This window comes from Bos mutus, chromosome 5 (assembly GCF_027580195.1).
Source record: "Bos mutus isolate GX-2022 chromosome 5, NWIPB_WYAK_1.1, whole genome shotgun sequence".
Classification (NCBI taxonomy): domain Eukaryota; kingdom Metazoa; phylum Chordata; class Mammalia; order Artiodactyla; family Bovidae; genus Bos; species Bos mutus.
In genome coordinates this window covers 44,800,346-44,813,624 of record NC_091621.1, presented here as the reverse complement: position 1 = coordinate 44,813,624, position 13,279 = coordinate 44,800,346, and the positions used below count along the sequence as shown (strand labels likewise).

General features: G+C 44.5%; 1 protein-coding gene across 1 annotated transcript; it reads right to left on the bottom strand.

Moving 5' to 3' along the window:
* Positions 1 to 7,969: 7,969 nt before the first annotated feature.
* Positions 7,970 to 13,237, bottom strand: LOC102265553 (keratin, type II cuticular Hb1). The gene is made up of 9 exons (XM_005906987.2): positions 12,818 to 13,237; positions 11,842 to 12,050; positions 11,181 to 11,241; positions 10,709 to 10,804; positions 10,329 to 10,493; positions 9,935 to 10,060; positions 9,462 to 9,682; positions 8,617 to 8,648; positions 7,970 to 8,082 (listed from the first exon to the last, which is right to left on the bottom strand). Exons 1-9 carry the CDS (start codon positions 13,235 to 13,237, stop codon positions 7,970 to 7,972), a joined length of 1,443 nt encoding a protein of 480 aa, XP_005907049.2.
* Positions 13,238 to 13,279: the final 42 nt, after the last annotated feature.

Sequence of the window (13,279 nt, the reverse complement as noted above, 5' to 3'; positions counted from 1 at the left end):
CATTATTTGTTAAATAGTGTAATGAAAACGAAATATCCGTGAACTACCTTACTGCCACAAGAACCCATTCTTTCCTCTCCCTCTCACTCTGAAGGTAACCACTTCCTTGAATTTGTGTCAACATCCCCTTGCTTTTTTTTTTAAGTTTTATCACATACATTACATATTTCTAAAAATATATCTGTAAGGTTTTCTTGTTTGTTTTTTAATAAAAAGGGTATCACACAGGGCTTGCTTTTTTTGTTGTTGTCTTTTAACATTATATAGCTAAGATTCCTCCCCTAGCATTCATAGTATTCTCTTGAGCGAATATACTACATTTCTATGTTATTCTGTTTTATTTTTTCCTTTTACAAAGTTGGTTCTACAACCATTTTTCTAAATGACCCCTGATGCACATATGTGAGAATTTCTCTTTGATACACATCTGAGATCTAGGAGTGGAACTTGGGGATCTTAGGATGGTCAAATGTTCAACGTGACAAAACAAAAATTATCCGCCAAAGTTGTTATAGTAAGAATTTACACTTGGTCAGCACTATATGACTTCCCAGGTGGAGTTAGTGGTAAAGAACCTGCCTTCTGATGCAAGAGAATCAAGAGACACAGATTCAATCCCTGAGTTGGGAAGATCGCCTGGAGTGAAACATGGAAACCCACTCCAGTATTCCTGCCTGGAGAATCCCATGGACAGAGGAGCCTGGTGGGCTACAGTTCAGTTCAGTTCAGTCGCTCAGTCGTGTCCGACTCTTTGCGACCCCATGAATCGCAGCACACCAGGCCTCCCTGTCCATCACCAACTCCCAGAGTTCACCCAGACTCATATCCATCAAGTCAGTGATGCCATCCAGCCATCTCATCCTCTGTCGTCCCCTTCTCCTCCTACCCCCAATCCCTCCCAGCATCAGAGTCTTTTCCAATGAGTCAACTCTTGTTATGATCAGTGCATTTTCTTGGCAAAACTCTATTAGTCTTTGCCCTGCTTCATTCCATATTCCAAGGCCAAATTTGCCTGTTACTCCAGGTGTTTCTTGACTCCCTACTTTTGCATTCCAGTCCCCTATAATGAAAAGGACATCTTTTTTGGGTGTTAGTTCTAAAAGGTCTTGTAGGTCTTCATAGAACTGTTCAACTTCAGCTTCTTCAGCGTTACTGGTTGGGGCATAGACTCGGATTACTATGATATTGAATGGTTTGCCTTGGAAACGAACAGAGATCATTCTGTCGTTTTTGAGATTGCATCCAAGTACTGCATTTCAGACTCTCTTGTTGACCATGATGGCTACTCCATTTCTTCTGAGGGATTCCTGCCCGCAGTAGCAGATATAATGGTCATCTGAGTTAAATTCACCCATTCCAGTCCATTTCAGATTGCTGATTCCTAGAATGTCGACATTCACTCTTGCCATCTCTTGTTTGACCACTTCCAATTTGCCTTGATTCATGGACCTGACATTCCAGGTTCCTATGCAATATTGCTCTTTACAGCATCGGACCTTGCTTCTATCACCAGTCCCTCCACAACTGGGTATTGTTTTTGCTTTGGCTCCATCCCTTCATTCTTTCTGGAGTTATTTCTCCACTGATCTCCAGTAGCATATTGGGCACCTACTGACCTGGGGAGTTCCTCTTTCAGGGCTACAGTTCATGGGGTCATAAAGAGTCAGACACAGCTGAGTAACAGGCATGGCATGACAGCACTGTATGAAAGATTCATACATTCTCCACATGTCTTAATTTTCAACAATTTAATGGGGACTTCCCTGGTGGTCCAGGGACTAAGACTCCATGCTCCCGATGCTAGGGGACTGGGTTCAATCCCTGGTCAGGGAACTAGATCCCACATCCTGCAACTAAGAGTTTTCATGCAGCAATTAAAGATCCCATTTGCTGCTACTAAGACCCAGAACAGTCAAATACATAAATAAATATCTTTAAAAAAACAATTAAATAGTATAATCAATCTTATTTTTGACCTTGCTTTGAATTTTCATGATTACTGTTGAGGTTGAATAGCTCTTTAAATGTTTATTATCCATATGGATTTGCTTTCTTTTGATCATTTTTTTCTATTGGATTGTTTGCCTTATTCCTATTGAATTACAGATGTTCTTTATATTTCTAGTTATTACTATTTTATCACTTATATGTATCACAAATAGCACTTTCAAATTTATAGTTCATCTTTTTACTTTCTTTATGGCATATTTTTATCAATAAAAGTTCTTAATTTTAATGTAATCTAACTTATCAAACTTTTATATTAAGCACTCTGTGTGACTTGCTTAAAAGTCCTTTTCTATACCAAGATCAGAAAGGTAGTCTCCATTTTTTTTCTTCTTAGAGTTTTAAAGTTTTGCATTTGACATGTATAATTTTAATTTGCTTGAAATTGGTTTTGTGTATCACAGAAGTCAGGGATCCAATTTCATTCTTTCCCATGTGGAGAACCAATGTATAGTTCTTTCTCTGCTATTGATCTGTGGATCAAAGATATATATAGATATATATCTATATAGATATAGATATAAGGTATATTTAGCTTTATATATTATATAATTTTATTTATGTCATATTTATTTAATATATTTATATTATATATACACACAAAGAATAAATTGACCAATGTAACAAAACAGAGAGCCCCCAAATTGATATGTATTATATAAATGTCATACATACATATATGATGCAATATATTATACAGTATGTCATAAGCATAAATAATGCAATACATATGTTTTATATATGTATGTATACAATACACATCAATTTAAGGGCTCTCTATTTTGTCTCATTGGTCAATTTGCCTAATCTTGTATAGATACTGCACTGAATTTCTGTAGCTTTCTGAAAGGGCAAATATTCATTCTTTCTTTTACATCAGTGCCTTAGCTATTCTCAAACTTTTCTCTTCACCATAAATTTTAGAAACAGCTTGTTAAGATTTATATAAACCCTTGTTTGAAATTCAATTGTAGTGGCACTGATACTGTAAATCAATTTAAGGAGAATTAATGTCTTCTTTTCTCTCAACAATGCTGTATCTCTTCATTTAGTTAGGTCTGCATTTTAACTTTCATTTCCTATAACATTTCGTTAAATGTTTGTATTTCTCTAGGCATAGTTCTCTCACATATTTGTTAGATTTATTTCTAAGTATCTTATGGATTTTAAAGTCATTAGCTTATCTATTTTATTGGGAGATAATTTACATACAGTAAAATACACACAGTTCAACAAGTTTTGATAGATGTTTGCTCTCATTCAACCATCACTGAATGAAGATAAATGACATTCCAGAAAGCATCTCAGTAGTTTCCTTCATACCCCTTTGCAGCAATCTTCCCACCTCATCCAAGACAACTACTGAACTAATTTCTAGCAATGAAAATTAGTATCGCCAGTTGGAGAACTTCCTATGAATAGAAGCACACAGCATATACTCTGATTATTTTCACTTAGCATAATGCTTTTGAATCATCCATGTTATTTCATGAATCAGTAGTTCATTCTTTTTTCTTGCTGAATGATAATCATCACATGAATATATCTCTGTTTATCCATTTACCTATTAATAAAATGTTTTTATTGTTTCTACTTTGGGGCTGTTATGATTCAAGCTCCTAAGTAATTCATGTACAAGTCTCTGTGTAGACCTCTTTTCATTTCTTGTAGATAAATACCCAAGAGAGGAATTGCTGTGCCATTTGGCAAATGTATGTTTAAATTTATAAGAAATTGGCAAACTGTTTTCGGAGGTGATTATATCATTTTATCCTCCATGAAAATTCCAGCTACTCCAGCTACTAGATCAGTCTTTTAAATGATTAGTCTTTTAAATGATTAGTCTAGTGGGTAAGCTTTTTCTCATTGTGGTTTAATTTAGGTTTCTCTGATGACTAATAATGATGAATGGCTTCTCACATACTTCAGTTCAGTTGCTCAGTCATGCCCAACTCTTTGCGACCCCATGAACTGCAGCATGCCAGGTTTCCCTGTTCATCACCAACTCCCAGAGCCTACTCAAACTCATGTCCATTGCATCAGTGAAGCCATCCAACCATCTCATCCTCTGTCGTCCCCTTCTCCTCCCGCCTTCAATCTTTCCCAGCATCAGGGTCTTTTCCAATGAGTCAGCTCTTCACATCAGGTTGCCAAAGTATTGGACTTTTAGCTTCAGCATCAGCACTTCCGATGAATATTCAGGACTGATTTCCTTTAGGATTGGCTGGTTGGATCTCCTTGCAGTCCAAGGGACTCTCAAGAGTCTTCTCCAACACCACAGTTCAAAAGCATCAATTCTTTGGCACTTAGCTTTCTTTATAGTCCAACTCTCACATCCATACATGACTACTGGAAAAACCATAGCTTTGACTAGATGGAACTTTGTTGGTAAAGTAATGTCTGTGCTTTGTAATATGCTGTCTATGTTGGTCATAGCTTTTCTTCCAAGGAGCAAGAGTCTTTTAATTTCATGGCTGCAGTTACCACCCGCAGTGATTTTTGACCCCCAAAAAATAAAGTCTCTCACCGTTTCCATTGTTTCCTCATCTATTTGGCATGAAGTGATAGGACCAGATGCCATGATCTTAGTTTTCTGAATATTGAGTTTTAAGCCAACTCTTTCGCTCTCCTCTTTCATTTTCATCAAGAGGCTCTTTAGTTCTTCTTCACTTTCTGCCATAAGGGTGGTGTCATCTGTGTATCTGAGGTTATTGATATTTCTCCCAGCAATCTTGATTCTCTCATACTTACTGAACCTTAATACATCTTTGTATTAGGTTTGTAAAGTGTCAACTGAAGTCTTTTACCCATTTTGATTGAGTTGTTTGTCTCCTTGTTACCGAACCCAAGTCTGACTGCTCAATGCTCAAAAACTATTAAAGAGGCCAGGCTAGTGGAAAGAAACTTTGCTTTATTTTGCATGCCAGCAAGCAAGGAGGCAGGATGGGGGTGGGGGAGGTGGACACCTGTCCAAAAACTGACTCCCCCAACCACTGACAGGGGGCAAGAGCTTTTATAGACAGAAGGAGAGGGTTACATGCAGAAATAGCACAGTCAGCTCTGACAGTCATCTTGAGGTTGGTCATCAGTGGTCTGACCAGTGTCAACTTGACTGTTTTAGGTATAGTTTATCTTCAGGTCCATGGTCGATTTGTTCTCATTTCCTTGAGGCCAATTCTTGGAATTACAGCAGCTTATGTCATGGCTACATTCTGGTCATCATACAGTTACCTTCTTCCACCTGGTGAGGGTTTCAGTATCTATAAGATGGTTCATAGGATATGGCTCAGCATATTATCCACAGTCCTTGAGAGGGAACTAAATGTCCCTGATTATGCTTAATGACTACATTATTATTATGTTGTCTCCTTTGATTGTTTTCCTTTGTTTCTGCATTTTCTGACTTCTCTGATTAAACTTATTCTTTGGCTAAAGTTTTTCCATGGACAAAATGCAGGCAGAGGACACGAGGGGGCAAGGACTATGGGGTCCTCCTCCATTTCATTCTTATTGAGAGCTGAGTTCTTTACATTTACATTTAATGTAATCATTGATATGATTGGTTTTAAGTCAGTAATTTTGTTGTCTGTTTCACATTTGTCTGGTGTGCTTTTTTTGTTCTCTAAAGTTCGTTTCCTGCCTTCTTTTGATTTAATCAAACATTTTTTAAATATTTCAAGATTACTTATTCTATTGGCTTTTTAGCACTGTTTTTTTTTTTTTTTTATAATAAACACTGTTTCAGTGATTGCTCTAGAGCTAAAACTGATTGTGCATCCTTGGGACTTCCCTGGTGGTTCAGTGGTTAGGACTCTGATTCCACCGGTGGGGCTGAGGTTCAGTCCCTGGTCGAGGAACCAAGATACTACAAGCCATGCAACTTGATAAAAAAAAAAAGCATCCTTAATTTATCAAAGTCAATTAAGATCCCCTGGAGGAGGACATGGCAATCCTTTCTCCAGTATTTTTGCCTGGCGAATCCCATGGACAGAGGAGCCTACCGGGCTGCAGTCCCTAGGGTCGCAAAGAGTTGGACACAACTGAAGCATCTGAGCACACGCACAAGTCATCTTCCTGGGGATTAGGCTGATGTGAGATGCTTCTGTTCACCCCTCTTATGATAGCATCTTGGTTCACATTTCATGATTTTTGATTAATTGTGAGCTTCCATTTGTTGTAACACTCTCTGGAAGAATTCCTAGAAGCCTGGGTTTGAATGGCATTCTTCTAGAAAGGATTTGTATTTGCTCTTGCCAGATTCAGGGGAGAACCACCAACCTGGGCTCATTTTAAACAATGTTCTCACGTGTGGTACTGTGGGTATTTGCCACCAAAAGAAAAAAAAAGTAAACTTCAGCCCAGAGCTGATGAGGGCAAACTTGTGGTTTAAAGTTATCAGGAAAAACTTTTCTTTACCAAAGCCAAGGTCAAGACGTACATGTTTCTTTCCTCTCTTTTTGCGGATTCTCGTCCTGCTTCCCCCTTCACTGAGGATCATCCAGTTGCCTATTATGGACCTTGGGTCCAATTCTCTTTTATCGGCCTAGGCTTTGTGTCCTGTCCCCTAACCATAGTGGGCTTCCATCCACTGAATGCCAATGACCAACAGATGCCCCTTCCATCAGGCTTCATCATCCACATACTTCCCTGGAGTCATGCTTATTGTTATTGTTATCCAACTCTGATCATCTCCCATGTGTTCTTGCTAGCTCATGATGCATTAAAATATTTTTTAATATATTATCTAGAATTTTAATGACAAAAAGTTTATTCAGAGTTCCTAGTCTGACTTCGGAGAAGGCAATGGCACCCCACTCCAGTACTCTTGCCTGGAAAATCCTATGGACAGAGGAGCCTGGTAGGCTGCAGTCCATGGGGTCACTAAGAGTCGGACACGACTGAGTGACTTCACTTTCACTTTTCACTTTCATGCATTGGAGAAGGAAATGGCAACCCACTCCAGTGTTCTTGCCTGGAGAATCCCAGGGATGGAGGAGCCTGGTGGGCTGCCGTCTATGGGGTCACACAGAGTCGGACACGACTGAAGTGACTTAGCAGCAGCAGCAGAAGTCTGACTTACTGCAAGAAAAGAAGTTGCTGATGGCATTCTTCAGAGAAAACAATTCACAAAGTTTGGTGACTCGTTAGATAGGGAAAATAGGTGTCAAAGAGTTTTAAGCTGGAGATATTAGAAAGAACTGATAGAAAGAAGGAAAGTTGATGAATGGGCCATCTGTAGACAGGAAAATGATGAGATGTTTTTAAGGCTGCTTGAATTTCAATTATCAGTGCAACATTCACGTGGAGGTGCCCCATGGTGGATCAGAAACCTCAGAGATGAACTCATTCATTCTCTCAACATTGCTCAATGCCTGCTATAAGCCAACACTGTGTCAGACACTTCCTAGCACTAGAGAACTACCTCAGAGAGCCCTGAGCACACAATAGCACAGCCTGAGCATCAGGCCCGCCCCTCCAACACCCCCCGCCACCACCCCCCATCCCACCCCCACTTCCTGGAGATCCCACCCACCCGTTCCAAGCCTGGAATAATGGACAGAAAGATGCACACATATGATGGAAACTAGATGACTTTATTTTAAGCACAGTTAGCAAGGAGGAAAGATTTGGGAAAGGAAGTGACGAACATTCAAGAATGCAAGGGAAAGAAAGGTGGGAGGGGGACTTAGGTGTTGCCCTCTTCGTGGGATCAGAGAGCCCAGGATCCTCAAATAGACTACATCCACGGATCACTCCTCCCAGCAGCCTTTCTCAGCCAGAGGCAGGCAGGAGACAAGGAGGGGAGGAGGGGATTCCCACACAAGAATTGAGAGGTGGACAGTAGAGAAGGTGAGTCAGAATGATGGGTTGCACATGGTAGGGTTGGGCAAACAGGCCAGCTGGGAGGCTCAGAGAGGGTGAGATGGGCTGGGGCTTGGGTGCCTCCTGAAGTCCTACCAGCTCAACACTTCTTACAGCTGCTGCCACAGGCTCCCACCCCATAGGAACCGATGCCACAGGTACGGGTGGCTGAGAGGTCACCACATACAACTCCACCCCGGGAGCTGCTCACTCCTGCACAGAGACAATAATGGTAAGTCAGAACCTTCGGGGGTAGTGGGGAGCTGGTCCCAAGCACACTCCCTCCCTAACACCCAGCAGGATGTCTCTGGATCATCCACATCTCCAGGGAGAAAGACAATCTGAACTCCCGTGTGGTCTCAGGACTCCCATCCTCACAGGACAGGAATGACCTCAATCTTTCTTAATCTATTCTTCTGTAGCTGATTTCAGGAAGACCTCCATGGGGACAACCATGCTAATAAAATACCTGTTTTGATCTAGAACAAGACAACTGGAGTATGGACAAGTGTGTTTGGACAAGGAGAAAGTCAGAGCTTCCTATAATGGGGAAAATAAGACTGACACTCTAACAGGCAGGGGGTGAAGTATTATTCCACTCCTAACCTGTCAACCAGCTCCCTCTTTGTAACTGTGTGATTGGAAATGAATGGAACTCTTCTCCCAGGGTCTTTTCACCCTCAGAGCTAAGACATTTTTCCCACTGTCTCACTTCAGTGTCTCCCCTTCAGGGCCCGAATTACTCACTGACATTCACAGCACTGATGCCTTCACACAGCCTGATGTGGGAGAGAAAAGAGCATTAGGACTGGGTGTTAGTTTCTGACAACGATCCCAGAAGTCACATGGTCACCCACTCTGAACCCAGTCACCTAAGAAGCCACCCAAGTTCCTCCCCAGAAGGTCAGAGAAGGTCTGGGGTCCAGCACCCCTAGAGGCTCAGCATCTCCCCAGCTCTGTTTCAAGAGAACACAAGGGGCAGGATCTCCCAGGTCCCTCTAGGAAGAGGGTCCTACTGAAGTGCAGTGGGACTGCCCCCAGGACTCCAGCTTCAGACTGCCGACCCCACTCCTACTGACTGGCTCTACCATCCTGAACAATCCAGTCTCCCTGGGCCACAAGCTTTTCATCTCTCTAATCGAAATGTATTTTTCTATTTGCCCTTTCAGTTTGAGGCCATTTTTATCCTGTCCCTTAAGCAAGGATGTTCTGGCACCAGCTCCTACCAGTTAGTTCACAGATACTGTTTCGTACATTTCTAGCCAACTCTGCATGAAGTCACAGTGGTAGCTTGAGCCCAGGCATGATAGAAGTATTTATACCACTAAAATATGCAAATGTTATACATCACAGACTTTTTATTCCCTCAGAGAACCAGCAAACTATTGTCCCTAACCAAATGATGTTGGAGCCCATTGGAAATCAGACAGCGGGCTCAACTGAGACTGTTCTCCTTAGCCTCTCCTTGGAGGAGAGAGGGAGCCAGAAAGGGTTCCAAGATGTAAGCAGAAGAAGGAATGGGGAAGTAGTAGAGGAAAAAAAATGGGCCAGGTCTATGCAATTGAGGCCCCAGCTGTGCAGACTGTACCCACCTCTGCTCCTCGCCCTCCAGCAGGCGCCTGTAGGTGGCGATCTCGATGTCCAGGCCTAGCTTGGCGCTCATCACCTCCTGGTACTCCTTGAGCAGGTAGGCCATGTCCTGCTTGGCCTTCTGCAGGGTTTTCTCCAGCCCCGCCAGCTTGCCCCGGGCATCATTAAGGGCCGCCTCGCCCTGCTGCTCCGCCTGGGTCACTGCGGCCTCCAGCTTGGAGTTCTAAGGGCCCAGGAGAGAACAAGGTGGGTTATGGCCTCTGGGTTTCTGTGTCCATTTCCTGGATGTGTCTAGTCTCTCTACCTAGATGAGATCACCCCAGAAACAGACCTCTCCCCTTCATCAACTGGGGCTCCCTGAAGGGCCATAACTTAGGACTCAAGTCATACGAATGGGTTGGAGAGTGAATGGTGAGATCCAGCTGGGCGCACACACTGCCTGTGGGACCCTGGGTGGGCCTCAAAAAAACCCTACCTGGCTCTTAGCATTTTCAATCTCAGCTGTCAGCCTCTGGATCAGACGGTTGAGCTCGTTGATCTCCTCCTTGGTGCGGCGCAGGGTCTCCCCATGCCGGATCACCGTGGCCTTGATCTCCTCATACTGGAAGAGGAAGCAGAGAGGCTCATGAAACTCAGGACAGGACCTCCCACACATTCAGGACAATGTAGATGATTTGCAGGTTGTCCAGTGCTCAGCCTGTGCAACCATACACGGCAGCCCTGCCTTTCTACCCCAGCCTGAGAGATGTCAATACTTTATTTACCGTCCCTAAGGATCAGAATCCCCAGACAAAAGTAGCCTTTTTTAATAAATGCCTTGAATCCCCCCCAGCGCCACATCTAGGAGGCAGGTGTCCTGGACCACTCACCTTGCTGCGGTACCAGCTCTCAGCCTCGGCCCGGCTGCGGCTGGCAATTTCATCATAGTGAGCCTTGATCTCGGCGACAATGCTGTCCATGTTCAGGTACCGGCTATTGTCCATCTTGACGACAACTGAGGTGTCTGAGATGTGGGCTTGCATGACTCTCAACTCCTGTAGGGCCAAGAGTCATTCACATTACATACACCATCCAGAGCCAAGTAGAACAGAGTTCACTTTCCACCTTTACACACACACACACACACACACACACAAGCCCACAATTTCCAAAACCCTCACGCCTGCAGGCACCCCTGTCTATTTCCTCTGTACACAGGCCGGCCTGGGAATCAGGAGACCCGAGTAATGTCCTCTCTGCTGGTGCTCACCTCTTCATACAAGGTCTTCAGGAAGCCCACCTCCTCTACCAGGCTGTGTGCGTTGGCCTCCAGATCTCCTTTGAGCACATAGGCACGATTAACCTCCTGGAGATACAAACACACAGCAATCCCTGGTCATTGCAGAGGCTTTCCAGTGGGGGCTCCACTTCCCCCAACCCCATCCCCAGCCCTGCAAAGCAAGTCGTAGGCATATATCAGTAAGTCAAGAATAAGGGAACTAAGGTCTCCCACCAACTCTAGCAAAACGTCCTGTGTGACTTTAGAAAGTCCTTCCATCTCTCTGGGCCACTCTATTAAGGGAGAGCCAAAGAATTCCTGCCCTGTAGATCTCCCAGAGTGTGAGAAGGGATATGCCTATCGGTTGGAATAAAATATAAGTTTATTAACTGAACAAGGGCATACCGATGCCCTGAGGGCTACCAGACTCCCAGGCAACTATCCCCCAAGCAGACCTACTCACCTGCTTGATTTTGACAAACTCATTCTCTGCCGTGGTCTTCAGGGCGACCTCCTCTTCATACCTTCACAAGGGAAGGTAATTTGAAACAAGAGATTTAGCTAGTAATGGAAAGGAGGGCTCAACCTGACCCATCACATCCACCCCCCAGGATATCTGAAACATCCCTCTCACCCATATCCCTAATTACACATTTCTCTAACTTAGACATGATTCACTTTAAAGACACTGGTTTTGTTATTACTCAAGTATAATAAACTGCCTGGAAAGGTGGATGGAACTAGTAAGTTGAACCAGTGATTGTGAACAGTGGAGAAGACATAGTGTCATTTCTTTGTACCTCCAGTACCTAGCACAGTAAAGAAAAGAGTGAGTGTTCAGAACAGGTTTGTGGGACAGGTCAATGGATGGATGGATGGATGGATGGATGAAGAGGGATATGGTCCCTATCCTAAGAAGTTCATAACGCAATAGAAAGACTCTTTGCTGACATTTCAGCTTCTCTTCTTTTCGTGTGTCTTCCTGTCACTGCCTTTAAAGCTGATAAAAGCAAAAGTGGGTTAATGAAGAAAGAAGTTTCTAAGGCCAGTGTGCTCAGTGGTTCCCCAATTCTCGTATCATGTCAACCCTTCTGAGAGAAGTGGACCTTCCCAAATGCACTCACTTCTTCTTGTAGCCCTGCAGCACCTCCTGCAGGCTGTTGAGCTCTGAGGCCAGCCTCCCGCTGTCGGCCTCCACACGCTCAGCCTCCCGCCTCAGCGTCTCGATGTAGCCATTGAACAGGGGCTCCAGGTTGCTCTCGCAGCAGCGCTGGTTCTGGTAGAACTTCCACTTGGTCTCCAGCAGCTTGTTCTGCTGCTCCAGGAAGCGCACCTGCCGCCCAGAGGAATAGTCACCCAGACAGCCGTAATTCCAGCATCCTGCAGAATCTACCCTCCAAAACTTCCGCCCATCCCTTTCCCCCATCCCACCCCAACACATACATGAGGATCTCTGTCACTGAGATGGCTGCAGATCTGAGTCCAAGTATCCATGATCAAGCGGAAAAGTCCTTTCTCATGCCTGGCTTCACTGTGCCAGGGATCAGAATCCCCTCCCAAATGACTAAGCCTTCCCCTGGAAAACCTTCCCCAGTTAGGTCTCCTGCTGGCCCATTCCTGTCTGAAGTGAACATTACTGGGGAAGCCTCAGCTGGCCCCAGAGTTCAGTGTGAGAGTGTGTGAGTGAGTGAGTGTGGGGCGGGGATGCGGAGAGAGAGATCGGCAGGGGACAACTAAGCATTCCAGATGTCTGCAAGGATGACCCTATAGTCCTATTTCTATTTCTTTTTTTCTTCTGTTTCTATTTCTGACGTAAATTTTGTATGTGTCCCATGGGGGACAGGGGTCTGTGTCCGCTTCCCTCTGACATGCAGTTCCAAGCCTGTTCTTATCTCTCTTGTACATTATAACAGTGCTATCATACCAGGAGCCCCTGCTCAATGCTCACATCTCTCTAGTCGGTCTGTGCCCTGGAAATATGTCCATCTCCTCCATCAGACTTGGGATTCATCTGGTCCACATCTCTCTTACCCCCTGACTAACCCTTCAGTGCCTACCCAGGAAAGAAGGTTCAGGAAGGGTGTGATCAAGGACACCCACCTTGTCAATGAAGGCAGCAAACTTGCTGTTGAGGCTCTTGATCTGCTCCTTCTCCTGGTGCTTTATGCACTGTGCATTGGGGTCGATCCCCAGGTTGAGGGGCTTGAGGAGGCTCTGGTTGACTGACACGGAGGTGATGCAGGGAGGGCTGGGGCCACCAGAGCGGTACCCAAAGCTGCGGCTGCTGGAACCAGCATGGGAGCCCCCGCAGACACTGCGACTGCTGAAGCCCCCAGTGAGCCCACGGTAGCAGGAGACACCGCGGTAAGGAGCAGCCGTGATGCAGCAGCGGCTGGGCCTGGGTCCGCAGGCCGAGACACAGCTGAAGGTGCGACCAGGAGCGTACCTTTGAGTGGTCACACAGGAGCTGGAACTGCGGACTCCGCTACGGGAGCTAAAGCAAGCCGATCCACAGGTCATAGTGATTCAAGGCTGGAGGAGATGAAGCCAGAGGAAGAAGAG